General features: G+C 41.9%; 1 protein-coding gene across 2 annotated transcripts; it reads left to right on the top strand.

Moving 5' to 3' along the window:
* Positions 1-3,195: 3,195 nt before the first annotated feature.
* On the top strand, positions 3,196-12,570 carry SERPINF2 (serpin family F member 2). 2 transcript variants are annotated; one of them, XM_075263619.1, is made up of 8 exons: positions 3,196-3,239; positions 3,487-3,544; positions 6,869-7,310; positions 8,260-8,403; positions 8,590-8,793; positions 10,091-10,233; positions 10,687-10,891; positions 11,772-12,570. In XM_075263619.1, exons 2-8 carry the CDS (start codon positions 3,488-3,490, stop codon positions 12,095-12,097), a joined length of 1,521 nt encoding a protein of 506 aa, XP_075119720.1. In that variant the 5' UTR covers positions 3,196-3,239; position 3,487; the 3' UTR covers positions 12,098-12,570. The 2 variants fall into 2 exon arrangements, with proteins under 2 accessions (XP_075119720.1, XP_075119721.1); XM_075263620.1 differs by lacking the exon at positions 3,196-3,239 and having other exon boundaries at positions 3,484-3,544.
* The last annotated feature ends 1,114 nt before the right edge of the window (positions 12,571-13,684 follow it).

Raw genomic sequence — 13,684 nt, 5'->3', positions numbered from 1 at the left:
ACCTCCTCCCTCTCTCACTCCCTCCCCCTCCCTTTCTTACTCACAACCTCTCCCTGTTTCCCTAGTTAGCCTGCCCACTACTAGCCCTACTAGTGGTGGCTACTGCACATGCTGACACTCCGGCAATGTTGTGTCTGGCAGACCTCAAGAAGGCGACTTACCGGCTGTTCAGAAAAAGTGGCGTCTCCTGTCCAGAAGGTCCAGACCAGAAGACATACATATGATGGAGTGGGTTTGTAAAGGAGATGTTCCATTTTACTGCTTCTAGAAACAGAACATCATTGGAAAATCGGAAAATGTGCCTGGCAATCTAGGCAATTCTGGTAACCAAAGTGATTGAGGCCTGGTGGGGTCATTGGCTATCTTAGATTAGAAAGATCAGTTTATTCCGGACAACCCCTTTAACATAATGCATTTTTTTTGTGCTACACTTTATATTGTTGTTTAGCAAAAATAAACCCTTAACAAATGTTAGTTTTCAGACTACCTGCAGAGCTCACTGCAGGTTATTTATCAAATGCGCCTCTTTCTGCAAAATTTTGTGTAGTTGCACCTTTTGCGCATCGTTTCAATTTCTGGCATACTTTACTAATCGGCATCTGCTGTTGATAAATTCCATGCACATGTCGTTGCTATGTGTTTTGCGCCTTTTTTTTTTTTTTAAAAAAAAGAAACTTTTATACAGGTGTTCGCAATGCGCCGAATTTATCAAAAAGGCACAACTACATGATAAATACGGCTCAGACACAGAGCAGAACAGTATATAAAGAAGCAGAAACAAGTGACTTCTCGGGATCTACAATGATGACTTCAAATCCAGCTTGTCCAATGAAGAAAGTTCCTCTGATTTATCCATCTCAGAGCAAACTTTGCGCACAAAATCCAAAAAGAAAAAGAAATCTAAGGCCCCACGTTGCGGAAATGAAAATTTTTTGGTGGAAGATTTTGCTGCAGTTTTTTGAGGCAAAGTCAAGAATGGCTACAAAATGAATGGGAAATATATAGGAAGTTCTTAGGCCAGGTTCACACAGGAGTTTTTTGGACCGCATTTTGACGTGGAGGTCACCTTAGAATCTGGTCCAAAAAACAACTAGCCATGACTGGATGCCGATGCAGTGCATACAGTGCACCGGCCTCCAGTTGTGGCGTTTCACTCTGGATTAGGCCCAAATGAATGGACCTAGATGGGAGGGAATGTCGCGAGGCGGGTGTCCACAGGTGAATCAGCCTGAAGAAAGGGCATGTCGCTTCTTTTTTCCGTGAGCGGGAACAAACCACTCACAGAAAAAGGTACCTATTGAATTCAAAGGGAAGTGGTTTTTTGAGCCGGATTTTGATGCGGATTCCTCATCAAAATCTGGACCAAAAACCCCTGTGTGAACCCGGCCTTATACTCCCTACTGCTCAATCCACTTCTGGCTTTGGCTTAAAAACTGCTGCAAAATTTGCAACAAAAAAAGCTGCGTTTCTGCAATGTGGGGCTTTAGCCTAAAGAAGAGTGTGACCATGTCCACCGCCCCCTCTGCCTCCCACTACGCCTCTGCTCTACAGTATTAATGCACTTGAGTTTGCAATGCATTTTAGGATTTGACACAAGTAGTTGAATATGACTTATAAAATTGATGTTAATGTTAATTCTGCTAACTTGGCAGTTTTGTGTGTGTCTTATATTTGTACAATTGTTTTCTGTAGTCTGCACTGTTTTTTACGTGACTCTTAGGGTCCATTCACACAGAGGAAAATGGTGAGGAATTTGGTGTGGAATTTCAGCGCTGAAAAAATGCCTCCTATTGACTTCATGCTAGCAGAAAATGGAACCCATTGAAGTCTATGGGAGGCTTTTTCTCAGCGCTGAAATTTCACACCAAATTCCTCCCCATTTTCCTCCATATGAATGGACCCTTAGAGTAGAATGGATTTGCAACTCTTTATGCGCCTTTTTCAAACAAATAAATCTGGAGACCAAATTCAGACGCAAACACGTTGATAAATGTGCCCCGTGTGATGTATACCTGCAGTTGTCTAAGGCCTCATTCACATCTGCGTTGGTATTTTGTCGAGGGGACTCCGCATGTGGACCCTTCCGAACGGAATACCAGACGCATTTGCAAGCACACAGATCCGCATAGACTATAATGGGTTCCGTGTGCGATCTCTGCAGGGAACATGTGGACAGGAAAGTAGTTCACAATCTACTTTCCTTATCGCATGTTCAGTGCTGAGATCACGTGGCAAGCACATGGACCCAATTATAGTCTATGGGGATCCGTGTGCTTTTACTGCACAGCGCTTGCAAATGCATTTGGTAGTCTGTTTAGGAGGTCCCCATGCAGTCTCTCCCGAAATACAAGAAATACAGTCTGCACATGAACAAAACATGGTTGTGTGAATAACGCCTGAAGGCATTTTGATATTTTCAGGTTTATTCAACACTTATGAGAAAGTATAAAGCAGAGATTGTATTTCGCCTTCACCTTAAATCCACCCCAGATTACGGATATAAAACCCGTTGTGCAACTACACCTTATATAAATATTCATTTTCTCCTGCAGAGTGAAAGTGATAAACCGGGCGCACACAATATTACATGCAGTCTATAACTGAACGCTATTCACATTACAGTAATGTCTGGCACATGTTACCTGTAAGCTAACGGTTATCAAACTGAGGATCTCTGGTTTAGTGACATAGTACTCAGATTAAATGCAGAGTAAGGGTGCATTCACACTACGTAACGCCGGGCGTGTATGAGAGCCGTACACGCCGGTGTTACAGCAGACTGCCGAACACTTCCCATTCACTTCAATGGGAGCGCTCGTAACAGCGGCGTTTACGAGCGCTCCCATTGAAGTGAATGGGAAGTGCTCGGCAGCCCTGCTGTAACGCCGGCGTGTACGGCTCTCATACACGCCCGGCGTTACGTAGTGTGAACTTACCCTAAGCGTGCTGTTCATTAGAAAAAAAAAAAGCAGGCGGTTATTGATTTGAAAAAACCTAGCCCTAGAGCGTCATTGCCTTTTTAATTGGAAAGGCCCCGGCTAGCTTTACTAATTGCACTTTAGCTTGCACTAATTAGTGAACCTGTTGTACATGGGTGAATGTGCAGACAAGTATTTGTTTGAGGTAGTGCATGAGGAACTGGTGACTTCACGAGTGGGAGGAACTGATGTTGAAATTCTGAGCTCCTGCATTTGGTCTTTTTCAGGTGAGGTATAGACCGTGCAGGACACCAGGAACAGGTGGGTTATGATGGTACTTTGAATCCTATCCAAGAAAAATGTCATAGAAAATAATATTCTGATAGCGAGGTGGCAGAATAAGAACCTCACTACCTCCCATGATCAGATCGGAACAGGTTTCTTATGTTTATAGAACATTACGACCGTGCTCTGTGTGTATAGTAATGGTAACATAACCTGACTACAGCGATTGTGTTCTGGTCTTTTCCGCAGTATATGTAACATGAAATATCTTTCCTTTCAGTAGAATGGATAAAGCTGTGTTCTGCTTCCTCTTCCTGGCTGGTATATGCTGTTCATCAGCTGTAAGTCTGACTCTTCTCTTTTATTCTATATATTATCATTCGTAAGGAATGGAGGCTAAGACGTATTCTGGTAGATTCTCCTGCGGTGTGCACACAGATCTCATCCGTGTGCTGTGCCGAAAAATCTGCAATGTGCATTACCCTGTGGTGCGGGGATTACTATTCGTAGTCTGTAAATATGTTGCAGTATTTCATTGCTACTTTTATCCTTCAGCATGAAGAAAGTGAATTTTGCAGAATATCAGGTTTTATTTCCACCGCAAAACTGATGTAGATTTAGCATGGTGGTAAAAATCAAGCAATTCCTGTATTTAAGGAAGGTACAAGGTATTTTTGTGAAAATAATGCAGCTTGTGCTCTATGCTTGAGAGCCAAACCTAGATTATTGATTCAAAAGAACATAATCTTTATATTACATGGTATAATTGATTTTAAGGCTGAAGCCCCACGTTGCGAAATGCCCCCATGCTGCATTCTACAGTACATTCAAAGTGAATGGGATTCTGATTAATCCCATCCACACGTTGTAGGGAAAAACTGCATATCGCAACATGTAAATTATACCTGCGGAAACCCTGGCTTTTTCCATATAGGAATAATAAGGCAAAATTTTGCACAGGAAAACGGATTTTTTTTTTCCCCAGCATTATACTACGCGTGGCCTTAGGCCCAGTTCACAAATGTGTTCGGTATTCCGTTTGGGGAGTCCTCTTGGGGACTCCCCCTCCCGAAAGCATTAAAAAGCAGTGAGCAATGAAAGCACAAGGACCCTATAGACTATAATTGGGTCTGTGTGTTTTCAGCTTGGTATCCACACGAATCATGTGGAGAGAAAATTTCTACAAGAACTACTTTTCTCCCAGCATGATTCGTGCAAAAAACACATGGACCCCATTATAGTCTGTGGGGTCCGGGTGCTTTCATTGCTCACCACTTTATAATGCATTCGGTATTCCGTTCGGTGGGTCTCCAAGCAGACGCCCCGAATGGATATGTGAACCAGGCCTTGGCCTTAGAGTAAACTGCTAATTTTTTTTGCAGAAAATTAAAATCCTTTCCATTCATCTGAATAGTCTCTTTGGTGGGAAGCGCATGGATTTCTTCACATACCAATCAAATGAATGGGCACAGGCATTGAAACTTCTGCAACAAGCTTGTTGCATGTGAATATACTCTTATGTTTTAGGCTTTCATCATCACTGGAGTTTCAACATGTAGCACAAAGTCCTGGGGAATTTTGAGCGTCTGTTTGTATTCTGTGACCAATGGTACAAGGGCATGTATGTGACTGTGAGGGGGTGATTTAGTTCATGATAGTAAGAGGCCAAAGTTTGAGCGAGCTTCTGCGAATTGCTTTATGTTTGTAATTTGGGTTTGATTCTAGTTGTGAGCTTCTGTTTGCTGGTCCCCAATAGACCTCATGCTAAATGTTTGATTGCCAGGGATTAAAGGGTATTTTGTGAGAAAGTAGAGGGATCTGATAACACTTAAACACTTCTCCATTTAGCAATCTAATCTCTATGCTGCTTTTCCTGTAAATTACTAAGGCTATTGCTCAACTGAGTGAAAGCGGCAATAACCAGAAGTGCACTGAACCCATAGGAAACTGACTGGTATGGACCGTGGCCCTAGTAAAGGGTGGTCCTAAACAGTGACTTCTATAATATCCGTATGGCCAAACAGTATATATCGACAGGGTTCTTCTAATAGGACAGCCTTAGAAAAGCGTTGTGTTTCTCTGAGGCCTAGGACCTGTTCAGACATCAGAGAATGAAGAGGAATTGAAGTGGACTTCAACTTCCAGTTGCTGTTCAGTCCCATTCAACTGGGTCTGATCATAGACCAAATGTCACCAGATCAAGAAGTATGCTATTAAAAAATAAATAAATATATATATATATATATATATAAAAAAATTTTTATAGCAAATTTATTTTTTCTTCTTATCCCTACATGCACATAGACTGCATTTCCTTTTATTCTTTATAAAACCAGATTTGCTTGTATTTTAAAGAGGGGGGGAAAAAAAAGTCCATATTGAATCTGTTAGGCCTGGTTCACATCTGTGTTCAGTAATCCGTTCGGGGTGTCCGCATGCACTCCCCAATGGAATACCGACCGCATTGGCAAGTGGTGAGTTTATGAAGGCACACAGACCCCATAGACTATAATGGGGTCTGTGTGCTGTCCGCATGGAACATATGGACAGAAAAGTACTTTGTGATCTACTTTCCTCTCTGCATGACTCGTACGGACATTATAAGACTGAGGTCTGTGTGCTTCCATTGCTCACCACTTTTGCCCATGCATTCGGTATTCCATTTAGGGGGTCCCGGAATGGAATACTGAACACAGATGTGAACCAGGCCTAAGTTCTCTGAGCTGGTTAGAAGGTTATTATGGGAAACTACATGACTCTATAGTTGACATGGGTTTTTGACACTTTTTTTGCTCCAGCACACTGTATGAACCTGGAAACAACTCTTTAAAAAAAAAAAAAAAAAAAAGCTAGTGGTTTTTGCACAAAAAGCATCAAATCCACGTTGTTTTTCTACCTACATAGACTTCAATGGGTTTTTCCAGCCTGAATCTGCTTGAAGATGGGTCATGTCGCTTTTTTTCCCCTAGCAGTAAAAACTGCTAGTGACTCCCATTGAAATGAATGGGAGTCGGATTATGAGACTGATTCCACATCAAAATCCGCCTGCAAAAAAAACCCCTTTGTGTGGACTGACCCTTAAGGTGACTCTAAGATAACATGACCCTGCAAAAACCACTTTTCTCAATGGTCTAGTGACTGATTGTATGACTTGTGGATGAAATTATGGTCTATGGCCTTAAATAGTTTTACTTGTAACTTCCTAGCAATAATAAGATTCTTAGAGGGCCTGTCGCCATATCTGATGAGCCCCATGACTTATGTTCTCTGATAGATGCGGTCTTCCTGAGAATTTTGATGTTTGTTTATCCAAATCCATTCAGTTGTTCCAAAGATATAAGCCCTTCTAGAATTGATGCGAATTAGGGTATAGTAGCCAAGTGGCTGGGGGTGGGGTCTCTGTGTACTATATGCACATCATGCAGTGTTACCACCCACTTAGCTAGTATAGCCTAATTTGCAGCAACTCTATCAAAGGGCTTATATCTTTGGAATAACTGATTGGATTTGGATAAAAACAAAAACCCGAATTCTCAGGGTGACCGCACCTATGATGTACGTCATTGGGTTTTTGGACATGACAGGCTCTATAAATTCCAACTAAAGCGAATAGAAGGAACAGGATTACATTTTACGCTAACATGACTTTTCGCTTGTCTAAATAGGAAGTGGATTATGAACAATTTGTTACAGAAACACCGACAACGCCTTTTCCTACAACTCCTCTTCCAGAAGCAACACAGCCAGCTATTGTAGAATCTACCTCAGACGCTTTCTGCGATCTCTATCCTCATCTACCAGAATGCTTTACAACTACTACATCTACTACAACAACAGCCGCGCCAGAGGAAGGTGATAAATCTGAACAAGCAGCAGCGCCGCAGCAGGACGAACATTCGATGGAAGATAAAGATGACCTCGCATCCTCCTCCTCCTCTGAAGATCTTTGTAGAGAGGAGCTGTCCCGCGCAGACATGCAAACATTTGAACATGCAATGAACACATTTAGCAAGGACCTTCTGAAACAGATTCACCAGGAATCTAATAACCCAAATGTAGTAGTGTCCCCCTTTAGTATCGCTCTTGGTCTCTTACAGCTGGCACTAGGTAATAACTTGCTAACATGGTACTGTACAGATTAGATGCATTGCTCTATATAACTGGTGTTACAATAGAAAGGATGGTGGTTGCTCAAGTTGTAATTCTGACTGTTTCCATGGCTCTAAAATCTGCATTTATACAAGTTCAGAGCTGCAATGATGGAATATAATTATAGAATTTTTAATGAGGATATGGGGGCAACATGGTGACTCAGTGGTTAGCACCGCAGCCTTGCGGCGCTGGACTCCAGAGTTCGAATCCTGCCAGGAACAACATCTGCAAGGAGTTTGTATGTTCTCCCCGTGTTTTCATGGATTTCCTCCCATTCTACAAAGACATACTTAAATGGGAAAATAAATATACATTGTGATCCCTATATTGGGCTCACAATCTACAAAAAAAATTTTTTTTTTAATGAGGATATATAATCTACATATGTACCATACTGACAATCCGCAGCCCCAATTTAGAGGTGTTGCGGTCTCAATATATTACCCCCTGTTCATAGAATATGGGTAACTTATTGATCCATGGGTGTCAAATTGCTGGGACCCCCGCCAATCATGAGAAATGGTGCCCCCATTTTCACCCCAATTTGAAGAGTGGCGGGTCAGCAATGTGTGCTATTGCTGATTGTTTCCACTAAAGTGGCTTCACACCTTTCCAACTTGCCTCCCCCTTTCATACAGGCATACACAATACCTTAGTTCTCAAGATTGGTGGATAAGGAGATACCTTGTTGTGACTGTAATAAGGTCTCACTGTGCGGAAAAGTGACTTTGTGGAGGAATAGTTACTATAACTGTAATTGAGCTAGGTCTGTTCTATCTGTGTTAGGATTCCACTGGTTGGTCCAATTTGGTAATAACAATGTAACACTCTATGCACGTGATAGAGCCTTGAATTGTTGCGTAGGGCGCCCACTGGACAATACTAACAAATGCTTTATATTTAGGTGCGGAGAATGATACAGAAAGGAGAATACTGGAGACACTCCATGTGGAGTCATTACAATGTCTTCACGAGAAGTTACAGAAAGTGACAAAGCGGCTGGTGGAAACTTCTTTAAGCGTAGCTACTCGCATGTACTTTCAGAAAGGTATGTCTGTTAGGTTGAGAGAGCTATATGTACTCTGATTATTTGTGATCTCCTTTTCTGCCCCAAATTTCTGTAGTCTGTACATTGACACTTTAAAGTTTCCAATCTAATACTATATTACCACCATCACTTTGGGCTCTTCTGTCCTCCAAACTATTATGGTATGTAACGTGTCTCTCTCCATAGGCTTTCATATTAAAAATAGTTTCCTAGAAAGATCCAAAAGGTTATATAGAACAAAACCTGCGAACCTCCTGGAGAATATGCAGCAGAATGTGGAGGACATAAACAAGTGGGTTAAGGAGGCCACCAGAGGGAAAATCCCAAACTTTCTCTCCACCATCCCAGCGAATGTTGTCTTAATGCTCCTGAACGCTATACATTTTAAAGGTAACGTTATTTCCTTGGTGTATTGGCCATTGTAGGTTTTGGTCTTGGTGCACTTCCTATGTGATCAGAGCAGTCAGTAGAAGCATTATTGTATTGCTCCTGTACTAAATGGTCTGTGCTAGAATACTATATAGGACTGGAAACTTAGTCCACCAAATGGTCATCACTTAATGTTGGCTTTTACTTGCCTTAAGGCAGTTAAGGAGGACCTTTCATGTCCTCGGGCACCTGAGGTTTTATATACTGCTAGAAAGCCAACAGTGTTCTGAATTCAGCGCACTATCTGCTTTCCTGTTATGTGCCCTGGGGGGAGAGATATTGGTGCAGGTACTGATAGCTCTTCACTGTCAGAAGGGCGTTCCTCACACAGTCTATTGGGTAACTCCCTTCCTGACAGTACTGTCCATAGTGCTATACTGGGTGTTCCTTGTCACCCATCCATGACGCTAAGTAGTGAGGAATGCTCTCCCCCTCCTGACTGTACTCATCCATAGACTAGTACTGGGGGGGGGGGGGGGCGGCGTTCCTCGCTGATGAGCGTAATGGCTGGGTAGTAAGGAGTACCCCCTCTGACAGTATAGTGCTATGGACAGTACTGTCAGGAGGGGCGTTCCCAAGTAGATTGTCAGGAAGCCCTTCTGACAGTGAAGAGCTATTGGTAAATGCACTGATGTCTCTTCTCCCAGGGCACATAATGGGAAGGCCAGCAGTGTGCTGATTTCCGCAAACTATTGGCTTTCTAGCCACTGGAGGTATGGTAGGACCAAAGGAGGGGGTGTACCCCAAAAACACTCGATGTCGCTCACATCGTCACCAGATGAGACTCAAGTGGATAAAGGTGGTTTTTATTGATCAATCAATAAAAACCACTGTTATCCACTTGAGTGTTGTCTGAAGACGGTGTGAGCGCCATCAAGTTTTTTTTTTTTTGGGTACATCCCCCCCCCCCCCCCTTTGGTCCTACCATACCTCCCAGTGTCTATCCAACAGCAATTTCCATTAAGGAAAGCTATATACTCTGAATGTGGTGAACCATCGTCCAGGTGAAAAGTCACTCCATATCCTACACCTACCTCTAGAACTAAAAGTCCAGGAAAGCGATTGGGACTTCTGGGGACAAGTCACCAAAACGCATCCCAGCACAGGAAATTCCCACCTCAAGGAGGCGCAATTACCCTTCTTTTTGTTCCTCTGAGATCAGCATCTATGAGCTTTCTAGCGGTATATAAAACCGCAGGGCCCGAGGACATGAAAGGTCCTCTTTAAACATTCAATATGTTGTCCTTTCTATGCCCAGGAATTTGGAGGACTAAATTTGACCCCGCTAAAACTTCGCCAGATGTGTTCACTATAAATGATGAGGAGGAGGTGATGGTGGACATGATGCATTCAACGAAGTATCCCCTCAGTTTTTTTCGACTAGAAAAGCTAGACAGTCAAGTAAGTGAACAAAATGAGTTTTTTTATTTATTTTTTTTTTCTTCCATATTTTAGAAAATCTTAAGTACATTACCAAGAGGCAAACTTTTGTAAAGACTATTGTAGCATGTTATAGACGATATTGATGATTATATAAAATCTTTGTTCCCTTTAGCATCTATAATGTTAGGACTATGTCTACCGAACAGGCAGAAAACCTTCTCATTTCTTTGCCTGGTGTATTTTATTTGACTGAGTGGTACTATAGAGGAAAATTGATGTAAATTGGCAAGTCCAATACTCCCATATACATTTATAACCCCCAAAAAGCAAACAATAAGCATGTATATTTTCTATAGTGAAATACAAAGTAAGCAGTATTGTTATTGGGCAGATTTAGGAAATGTCAAAATACTTTTTTGGAATTTTTTTTCTTATTTGAATTTTTTATTTTTTATTTTTTTTTCCTACAAGGTGGCCAGAATACCCTTTAAGGGAAATGTGAGTTTTGTTGTCATCATACCTAACCAGATGAACTGGAATCTCTCAAGACTGTTGGATAACCTTAATAGAACGGAACTGTATGATAGATTCCATAAGGAGAAACCAACAATCTTAAAAGTTCCCAAACTAAATTTGGATTTTAAACTGGAGCTATCTAATTCTCTGACCAACCTCGGTAAGAATTAACCTTTTAATGGCGTTATCCAGCTTCCAAAAAATATCTAGAAATACATCCACAGCCATGCTAAATACTCCCTGTTCCCATGTTTTGTTTGTTTTTTGGCAGGATTTGAACACCAGGACTCCAGTGCTGCAAGGCTGCAGTGCTGACCACTGAGCCACCATGTGGCCCCTCCCATGTACACTCTTTGCTTGGCTTTATTTTACTTGCTGCTCCTTGTATCACTGTTTTTTACATGCAGTGACTCTGTGGACAAACTACATTTCCAATGATTCAAGGAGCAGCAAGTAAAATAAAGCTGGATAACACCTCTTAATCTACTACATAGTTAGTTGTACAGCTAAATGGGGTAAAAAAAAATATGGTAGCCAAAACTTGACCGGTAATCCTTAAGAGCCCAGTCCCATAAGAAAATGCAATATGTGTATAGGTGCAATTTCATACTGTGTAGCTTCTATACTATGGAAGGTATAGTGTATACAGGTCCTGTAAATTATGATTGACTCACATTATATTGAAGATATTGGTGTACTATTAGGGCGGATGCCAGGAAGGGGTTAATGCGATTTGCCGTAAGTTAATGTGAATCAAATAGAATAGTATCGGAAAATTCAGTGACACTGTCGAATCAAATTTTTGCAAAATTCGCTCATCAATCTGTACCAACCAACTATTAGCTGGTATGGACATGTGCTTTAATGTGCCCAAACATATAATACAACTCTCCATCCCCTTACTAAGCACGAGCCCTTAATCCTATAGTTTCAGCCTTATAGACCAGAGGGTTTCTTGCTTTTTCTACTGGGTTGTATGTAACTGTGATTCAGATAGCATGCGTTGTGTTCTAATATTGTGTAATTTTCTTCATTTTCAGGTCTTGGGCAGTTGTTCAGAAATCCAAATCTGAAAGGCATTTCAGATTCGCCATTGTTTGTATCAAGTGTTGAACATCAGTCCACACTGCAGCTGAATGAGGAGGGCGTTGAGGCTGCTGCAGTCACAACCGTCGTACTGTCGCGATCACTGACTACTTTTAGCATGAATCGTCCATTCCTATTTTTCTTGTATGATGATTTTGTACGCCTGCCCCTTTTCCTGGGATATGTTCGAAACCCTAAACCAGGTTTCCAAAAAAAGAGGAGGGAACCCTCTTTTATCCCAGAAAATAAGCCTGTTACCAAAGGTTCCATACCGAAGTAAAATGTTGCCTCAAAGAGGTCATCCCCCGAGTGCTTAATTTGAAGTGTGTTATGGAAGGACTAGTAGGCCTGAATTGACCACGTTCTTTTGGTTGTGGTTTTGTTTTTGTTTCTGCCTGGAAACAGTACTTAAAGGGTTTTTTCTCATCTCAGTGTCTCAGCAGGCTGCCTGCAGTCTTTTTCTCACTTCCTGTATTTCTCCTCCCTCCTCCTCCCTCTTGCTAAACGGGCCAGAGACGTCTCACAACACTTATGTAGATCAGATAATATGCAGATGCTTGTACAGAATGGGCTCAGTGTTATCTATGTGTTTACATAGAGAGATAACAGACCAGGCTTTAATAGTAAACTGCAATTAGTTCAATGATTGTCCTGCCTGCAGAGCAGTGAGTAATGTCACTTGTCCTATAGGTCTGGGGTTATATCAACACTCTGTAAACAATGGGAGGAATAAGGTCACATACCAGGCAAACAAAGCAGAACTTCTAAAGCAATATATTTAGGAAAAGTCTCAATTTACATAAGCCACCAGTATAGATAGGATCCTTGAGATGGGTCAACCCCTTTAAAATGCTGGACTTAGGCAAAGGTTGATGGAATTATGAAATAAAAATGCTATATTTTTGAAAGATTATGCTGCGAGATCTAGCACGTCATTTATTTGGAAATACCAGTATTTATCCTTTATATGTCAACCTATATCCCTTTTTACCTGTTAAATAAATATATTGAAATATATTTTCACCCATTTGAGCTCCAATTTTTTATTTTTTTTTCCTGAGTAATACAGTAGCAGTGTTTTCATTACAGCATTGAAAACTGGCTTAAGGGCATATGGAGAACCATCTGCATGGAGGTGAGAGACTCTTCCCGCATGTAGTTGTGGTCCCGGCAATAACCATGATATAGTTGTTTGGGGTAGGCTAAGGTTGCAGAAATGCAGCCTAAGTAAGTGTCCTTAAAGGGGTTGTCCAGGATAACTTAAAATCCCTAAACTACTCTAAATGACATCAAATATGAAAAATGTATAGTTACCCATATCCCTCGGGCGGTCATGTGACTGCCTCAGGGACATTTTCTGACGATCCGTGTCCCCATTTCTAGAAACAGAGCGTCACTACTACTCCCCCCCCCACCCCATATCCACTCAGTTACTCAATTATGCCTACCATTCAGGCTTCTTCTTTCAGTGAGACTGTGCATCCTCCTGTATTGATACTGTCTGTGCAGTGCGCACTCATCTACACTGTGCACGCCACCGCCTGTAATTCATCTCTACTGTGCCTCCACGCATGCGCAGCAGAGGTGGCTCATCGCTGCTGAGGAGTATGGGAGCAATACAGGAGGAGCAGCCGTCTCACCAGGAGAAGCATGGGTGGGATAAGTATATAATATGGGTTGGGGGTCAGGCTGAATAGGTAGGGAAGGGTGGGATAGATAGAGAGGGGGTGTATGGGGGGGGGGGGAAGGTGAAAGGTTTAGTGCGGAAGTTAGGTAACAGAAAGCATTGCATGTAAACAAAAGCAGGAGATACCAGCAGCCCCCAGAGACACCCAGAAATTACTCAAAACACAAAGATAGGTATGTG

The sequence above is a fragment of the Leptodactylus fuscus genome, chromosome 2, assembly GCF_031893055.1.
Source record: "Leptodactylus fuscus isolate aLepFus1 chromosome 2, aLepFus1.hap2, whole genome shotgun sequence".
Lineage (NCBI taxonomy): Eukaryota > Metazoa > Chordata > Amphibia > Anura > Leptodactylidae > Leptodactylus > Leptodactylus fuscus.
Note: the sequence above shows the minus strand (reverse complement) of the source record. Positions and strands in the feature narration are given on the sequence as shown.

What these genes read in the sequence shown, in the direction of transcription:
- SERPINF2 (XM_075263619.1), top strand. Translation starts at nt 3,488, where the DNA reads ATGGATAAAGCTGTGTTCTGCTTCCTCTTCCTGGCTGGTATATGCTGT. An exon ending in GTATATGCTGTTCATCAGCT is followed by an intron (nt 3,545 to 6,868) that starts GTAAGTCTGACT and finishes TTGTCTAAATAG; the next exon opens with GAAGTGGATTATGAACAATT. An exon ending in TCGCATGTACTTTCAGAAAG is followed by an intron (nt 8,404 to 8,589) that starts GTATGTCTGTTA and finishes CTCTCTCCATAG; the next exon opens with GCTTTCATATTAAAAATAGT.